Source organism: Octopus bimaculoides, chromosome 5, assembly GCF_046866305.1.
Source record: "Octopus bimaculoides isolate indiv1 chromosome 5, ASM4686630v1, whole genome shotgun sequence".
Lineage (NCBI taxonomy): Eukaryota > Metazoa > Mollusca > Cephalopoda > Octopoda > Octopodidae > Octopus > Octopus bimaculoides.
The window spans coordinates 17,676,616-17,684,959 of record NC_142932.1 but is presented as its reverse complement, the minus strand read 5'-3'; the positions used below and the strand labels follow the sequence as shown (position 1 = coordinate 17,684,959).

Below are 8,344 nucleotides of genomic sequence, written 5' to 3'. Positions count from 1 at the left end.
TGTCTGTGTAATGACCACCCTCTGAACTTACATTAGTACACCATCACATATCGAGTACACATTCATATCTTGGCTGTTCTTTGCATCAGTCCTTTCTTTATTTCCTTTTGTCGACCACATTATTTACATTATTTACACTTGACGGATATTTGTCCTCATCTTGTTTGTTGTTAACACAACGTTTCGGCTGATATACCCTCCAGCCTCCGTCAGGTGTCTTGGGGAAATTTCGAACCTGGGTTCTCATTCCTATTATTATTATTATTATTATTAATATATTATTATTATTATTACTATTATTAATCAGGTCGCTGCCGTGAATCGAACTCGGAACCTTGGGGTTAGTAGCCCGTGCTCTTAACCACTACGCCATATGCCCGTAGGCAATTATGGGGTGAATTTTAAGGCTTATAAATCTATTATTTTTCTATCCTTCCTCAATACCGGTTCCCATATGCTATTCATATCTGCACTCGGTCTGCTTAGGAGGTTGTTGTGTCCTAGCATATGTGCTGCTTCAAATGTAAATAATGTAAATAATTCCTCATCTCTTAAATATAGAACTGAGTTTTCTTTTTGTTTCATTAATAAATTTGCCAGTTTTCGCATTTCTTTTTATTTCTTCCAAAGTTACTGGTAGTACACACACAATGTTCCACATCACTTTTTTCGTTTCAGTTCATCGACCTCATTCGATCATTTGACTGCTATTGCATAAAGCGCTTATGAGTGTATCCCATAAATTAAATTTCTCCATACATTCGGTGCTAAATAAATTCATGGATTTTCTCAACACATAACCATTCACTTTTTTTGGTTTGACCTTTGAACACTATGTTACAAACACGTTTGCCCGTAAAATATAATTTTCTTCCTGTAACACCATATGCTATTTTGTTTGAACTACATAATTTTGGTTTACCCACTTGTTCCCAGGTTTTCTTATTTATGATTGTGATATCACTTCCCATGTCTAATTGCATTCTGATGCTAGTATTTTCAATTTTCACATTCACAAATTTTCTGTTTTTTGTAGTCACAACTTTTTCAGCTGCCAAACTATTTATTTTTCCTTGTTTGTTCCATTTCCCTATCATTCTAGTTTTGTAGTGCAATTTTATATGTCCTATAAACCCACAGTGAAAACACTTTGCTTTTTTATATGGGCAATCTTTTTTCAGGTGCATTCCACCACATGCCATACATGGGTCTACATCCTGATTTTTTTTTCTGTTTTTTCCTGCAACATTTTATTTGTCTTCCAGCATTTTTGCACTGGTCTTATGTGGAAATACTCTTTCCATTGAATTTCTTCCATGTCATGCCTTAATTTTGATATCCTCTCACACTCTTCAGACAGTTTCTGCAATGTCAAATCCTGGTTCATTTCCAGTTTTGATAGAATTTTTGTTCGGATTTCTGCATCACTTCTATCTGTCAATCCTTGTGCAAAATTCAAACACTTGAAAGAATCTGGAGTAAACACATCTAACCTAAATTTCTTACATTCTTTGTTGACTCTGCCTGTGTAAGTAGTGAAATCTTCACTCTTTTCTATGTTTAAACATTTCCATCTGATATTAAACAGTGAGCTCTTTTCACTAAACATTTTGCACAAAATGTCAACTGTGTTGGTGAAATTTATGGTGGACACTTTTTTTGGCAATATGAAGTTACTATACTTCTCATGCTCTACTGTCGCTAGTTTTCTTAACACTAGATAGGTTTTCATTTTGTCCGTCCAATCCTGACCTTTTTCAAAAATTTGTTGAAATCTTCGAAAGTATACCTCAAAGATTACTCCTTCTTCGGGGTCATATTTTAATTCGCTTATGGAATTTGCTACATAGACAGGCGAAACTGTATTCTCTGGTTTGGTTATCAACTTCCGCAGTCCTTGTTGTTCTTCTCATTGTTCCTTGAGTTGTTATTGCTGCTGTTTTGGCAACTAAACTATCTTAGCTAACAAGTCTTCCATATTTAATGATTTTCCTAAGTTTGCACAACAAGTTTTTTGTTTCTTTTTGTCGAAGTATTTAATTTTCCACATGAATTAGTTTAAACTCTCTGTGTGTGAATGTTCTTTTTTACACTCCACGTAAATTTGTTTTTTCTCATCGCCACTGTTACAAGGTAGCCTTTTACCACTGTTGTATCTGTTTTTGATGACAATTATTGCTCTGAGAGATATTGCGACTAAAGGCGGTGCTCCAGCATGGCCGCAGTCAAATGACCGAAACAAGTAAAAGAGAGTAAAAGAGAGTATCATAATCGCTTTATATTTTAGCTCTTTAGCATTTGAACCAGCCAAATCAGGTCAAAATATTATCAATGTTTTATGTCCAAAATGACAAAAAGCATTAAAATGTCTGACATCAAATAAGTCATGTATTGAATCAGTGACACCAAAATAGGTGGCGCTAAAACTTCTATGCCAAAATGTCTCATACCGCACTTCAATGTTTTTCAATGTCATGTGAACTTGTAACATCTATTTTGTTTTTTTCTTTTTTTGTGTGTTTCTAGGTTGTGATGCTCTCTGCTATCCCACCATTGAAGAAACTTTGCAAAGCTGCCTATCACAGTCTATCACATTCTCGATGAATCCTAATGATTTACTTCGGACAGAGATCAATAACCTATCACGTAGTCAGATGAAGGAACTTTGCCAGTATGTATCTAATTACTTTGTCTATCTGTCTGTTTGTCTTTCTCTCCAGTTCTCTCGCTCTCTCTTTCTCTTTGTACATAAACATATATATATATATATATATATATTATATACATGCACACACACATAGCTACACATATAGATATGCACAGACACACACACATACACACATGCTTATACATAAACATACATATGCCATGTAAGCTAACCAATACCTGTGTACATTTTTAAACCAAAATCTATTTTCTCTAGATTTTTCCTTTCTATATTTACCTCTTTTTCCCTTCCCCTCTTTTCCCGTTTTATACCTATATTCAGCAGATGGACAATGTCCAAAACATCATAATTAACTCTTTCCAGTTATTAGAGCATCAAACTAATAATTGTGATTGTGAGCCTGTCTCTCTTACTGTTTCTAGGATGAGTTTTTCTCATCATAGATTGACTGCTTTCACTGCTACTAAGAAACTCAATCTACCCTTACAAAAATTTATTTAATCAATAGATATAGGTGCAGGAGTGGCTGTGTGGTAGGTAGCTTGCTTACCAACCACATGGTTCTGGGTTCAGTCCCACTGCATGGCACCTTGGGCAAGTGTCTTTTACTATAGACTTGGACCAGCCAAAGCCTTGTGAGTGGATTTGGTAGTTGGAAACTGAAAGAACCCCATCATATATATTTTATTATATGTATTTATTTTCTCCTAGTAATAAATAACTCGGATAAAAATACTATGCGTTTACTCCATTCTTTAAATTTATATATATATATATATATATATATATATATATATATATAAACAAATAGTAAATGAGTATATGCATATATACGTACAGGTATGTGCATACCGACATCCACCTGTATATATAGGTGCATATCTGGGTACAGGACATTGCAAACAAAACAGAGACGAGAAAACACACAAGCCACATAGAGAACATTCTACTTCATCAGCTACCTCCGTTTTAACACCGGCGTTTCGAAGAGCTATATATATTTATTTGTTCTTTCCCTTATTTCTCACCATTTTGGCAGTTCTACACCATCATATGACAATACTTTGCCATTTTTTTATAAGCACACCACACTTATTAATCCCAAATTGTCTCTGCATTCTTTGTTTTAGCTCTTCGAGGACTACATTTAACCCTTTTTTCTTGACCTTATATCTACATTCTAATTTCTGATATTTCTACTTTCTTATTTCTCTTTTTTATTTTTCTTCCAGGATGTTGATGTGCTTTCATATTCTGTTCAGTGATTGCTTTATCCTTCTTTTCTACCAAGGCTCTTTGACTACATTTCCTCTCTTACAGTTTGTTCAAGACCTATTTTCCTTCCTATATAGATGATGCAAGCTTTAATCAATCTATTTATTCCACCTATTATCCATTTTAATTTCTTTCGGTACTTTATTAACCTCCTGAGTCCATCTCTGAGCAAAATTCTGTTTCCTTTTATAAATCCATTTACTTCTATGTCCAAACTTCTCTCAATGATACCCATAATTTCATTGGTCATTACTGTCTTCATTGCTCAGTCCCTCTACATTCTCAAAACCTAAACCAGCATTATTCTCTGAAACACTTTCATCCAAAACAACTTGGTCAATATTCTCTGTAGTCACTTCATCTTCACCACTGGGTTTTCAGTCATTCCGCTCTTCTTAATCTCATCAAGCTCTAATGCTGTTAACCATCTGTTCCTCCTTATTATCTTTACCTGGTCACACAATCTCTGTAATATCCAGATATTGTCTCTCCATTCAGATGTCATGCATTCTCATTCAATATCTTTTTATGAACTTCCTTTCACCATCAACATGTCTGCTCAGAATATATCGTCCTATGACAGCTATATTCTTCACTTTAGAGCATCTTGTTCTGGCAGCTGTATGACGGTAACCAGGCCTCTGCTGCTCAACCACAGAACACCTGCCAGGGCAAGAGTCCATCATCATCATCATCGTTTAACGTCCGCTTTCCATGCTAGTATGGGTTGGACGACTTGACTGAGGACTGGTGAAACCGGATGGCAACACCAGGCTCCAATCTAAATTTGGCAGAGTTTCTACAGCTGGATGCCCTTCCTAATGCCAACTACTCAGAGAGTGTAGTAGGTGCTTTTACGTGTCACCTGCACGAAGGCCAGTCAGGCGATACTGGCAACGGCCACGCTCGAAATGGTGTCTTTTATGTGCCACCCGCACAAGCCAGTCCAGGGGCACTGGCAACAATCTCACTCGAAAATCCTACGGAGGCCAGTCAGGCGGTACTGGCAACGGCCACGCTCAAAATGGTGCATCTTATGTGCCACCTGCACAAGAGCCAGTCCAGGGGCCCTGGCAACGATCTTACTTGGCTTGCCGGGTCTTCTCACGCACAGCACATTTCCATCATCTGAAGATTACAGATCCAAGCCGTCACTGGAACTGTAAAAATTTGTAAAACTTTCCAGAAGCTTATCATTTAAGTATATACGAGCATGTGTAGTCATACAATTATAAGCATGAGAATACATACACTCTTTTACTGTTTTACTCTTTTACTGTTTTACTCTTTTACTTGCTTCAGTCATTTGACTGCGGCCATGCTGGAGCACCGCCTTTACTCGAGCAAATCAACCCCAGGACTTATTCTTTTGTAAGCCTAGTATTTATTCTATCGGTCTCTTTTGCCAAACCGCTAGGTTACAGATCCGTAAACACACCAGCATCGGTTGTCAAGTGATGCTGGGGGGGACAAACACACACAAACATATACACACACATACATATATATACGACAGGCTTCTTTCAGTTTCCGTCTACCATATCCACTCACAAGGCTTTGGTCGGCCTGAGGCTATAGTAGAAGACACTTGCCCAAGGTGCCACGCAGTGGGAATGAACCACCAGGAACCATGTGGTTGGTAAGCAAGCTACTTACCACACAGCCACTCCTATACAAATCTGCACATGCACTGACTTCAAATACTGCGCATGCACACACATACATGCAAAGATACTCTGTTGATGTTGATGAAATTCCAATAAGGGAACCTTGGATCTAGGTTAGAAACTGGCTCTTTCTCTATTGGCAAGAAATCTTGAAATAAAACTGAATAAAGACATACGTATATGAATGATGCATATCTTTCAGTTTCTATCAACTAAATCCACTCACAAAGCTTTGGTTGGCCTGGGGCTATAATGGAAGAAGCTTGCCCATAGGTGTTTCACTGTGGGACTGCACACTAGATCATATGGGTTAAAAAGTAAATTTCTTACCCACACAGTCTCACAGACACACACTCTTTGGTGTGTTTATGTCCCCCGTAACTTACCAGTTTGGCAAAAGAGACCGATAGAATAAGTACTAGGCTTACAAAGAATAAGTCCTGGGGTCGATTTTCTCGACTAAAGGCGGTGCTCCAGCATGGCCGCAGTCAAATGACTGAAACAAGCAAAAGAATCCTGCAATGGTTTGGTCCATATAACTCAGAAAGGATTTCATCCTTTTATATTATATTATGTAATTTTCTTTGTACTCAACACATGATCTAGAACAGGTAACCACTTACTTATTTTTTTTTTTTTGCTTGATAAAGTATTGTAACTATCGTTCTCTGATTTGTGTTCTTCTTCTGCAGAATATTCTACAACTTCAAAGATTGTGTGGAAGAAGAGTTGAAACCATGTATGGACAAGGATGAATTTGAGAAAATTCTGGAAGCATTTGAAGAATCGTTCAACTATATTTGTCATGAAGGGTTTGAGCGTATGTTGAGCATTATTGTTAATGTATGATTTATATCATCATCATCATCATCATCATCATCATCATCATCATTATCATCATCACATTCTTTTTCATTGGTGTCATCGTCATCACCACCACCATCGTCATCACCACCACCATCGTCATCACCACCACCATCGTAATCACCACCACCATCGTCATCACCACCACCAAAATCACCACCACATCTGCCACCACCATCACATCATCATTGTCATAATAATGTTGATCATTGCAATCACCGCATCACCATCATCATCACCACCATCATCTTCATCATCATCATAGCACCACCACCACCACCACCACCACCACCACCACCACCACCATCATCATTATCATCATTGCAACCATCACATTATCACCATTCCCATTGTCATAATCATCGTCATCGTCTTCGTCGTCATCATCATCATTATCATTACCATCATAATCCTCATTATCGTTCTCTTTGTCATTACTGCATCATCACCATCATCATCATTGCCGCCACCATCATACCATCAACGCAACCCACCACCACCGTCACTACCATTATCAGCCTCATAATCCGCTTCATGGCTATCATTTTCACCACCATCCTCTATACCATCATCAGCATCATAATCACCATCATCATCACCTATAGCAACAGCAGCAGCAGCAGCGGCAGCAGCACTGTCATTGCTCTCATTTTATTGTTCATTTTTCCATGCTATTTACATGAATATTTTATTAGTTAATGAGAGAACGACATGCAACAGCCATGACTTTTTACTCAGTCAAACACAATCTCGCACACATAGATGAATGTAAGCCTACACAGAGACACATCTATAGTTATACATGTATCTATATATATATATATACATACACATACTAAGATGCAACTTAGTACAATCTTGCCTACAAATATACAATATTGCTGTTAGTATCCTGTCCAAGATATGAGATATTTCCTCATTTGACAACCGATGCTGGTGTGTTTACGTCCCCGTAACTTAGCGGTTCGGCAAAAGAGACTGATAGAATAAGTACTAAACTTACAAAGAATAAGTCCTGGGGTCGATTTGCTCGACTAAAGGTGGTGCTCCAGCATGGCCGCAGTCAAATGACTGAAACAAGTAAAAGAGTAAAAGAGTAGGGCAAGCTGGCAGAGTCGTTAGTGAACTGGATAAGATATCATTAAGTATATCTTTCAGCTCATTATATCCTGAGTTCTAATTCCACCAAGGTCAGCTTTGTATTTCATCCTTTCAGGGTTGATAAAAATAAGTACCAGTCAACCATTATGTTAAGTGTAATCCATTGATCGCTACCCCTTAACCCCTTACCAGGCAAAGACGAGTTAACTTGTTTTCACCTAATTTGTCTTTTTCAAAAACACAAATTACAGCTCTTTATGTTCTGAGTTCAAATTCTGTTGAAGTCAGCTTTGCATTTCAAACTTTCAGAGCCAAAACATATAATTCCAAAAACAGCCACAGACGATTTTATATGTCAATTTTCAGCATTTCTTAGATTTTTAAAAAATTTATTTATTTATTTATTTATTTATTTATTTTTTTTACAAATTATGGCCCCGCAGTCAAATGACTGAAAGAAGTAAAAAGATAAAAGAGTATGTTTGAGCTCAGGAAAATGAATATATAAAAAGAAAAGATTTTTGAGAAGACATGCTAAAAAAAGAGTAATATGAATGTGTAATTCCCCTTTACTTTTGATGATAAAGTTGGAAAGAAAAAGCTATGAATAAAAGAAATATTCAAAAAAGTATAGAAAGACGAGTAATCTCATTTTCGCCGAAAATGGTATCTTCAAAATAAAATTTCAAATAAAATACTGGAAATAGATAAAAACAAAAATATTTCCATAATCAGCATTAAAAAATACTATTAAAAAAAAAGCAATAAA

The 8,344-nt window shown here is 36.8% G+C and overlaps 1 protein-coding gene across 1 annotated transcript in view; it reads left to right on the top strand.

Moving 5' to 3' along the window:
* Positions 1-8,344, top strand: part of LOC106871567 (uncharacterized) — a 74,009-nt gene that overhangs the window by 50,594 nt on the left and 15,071 nt on the right. Inside the window, exons 2-3 of the mRNA XM_089352006.1 lie at positions 2,527-2,671; positions 6,303-6,430. Of these exons, the coding sequence (XP_089208132.1) occupies positions 2,527-2,671; positions 6,303-6,430 (273 nt within the window). The remainder of the gene's footprint in view (positions 1-2,526; positions 2,672-6,302; positions 6,431-8,344) is intronic.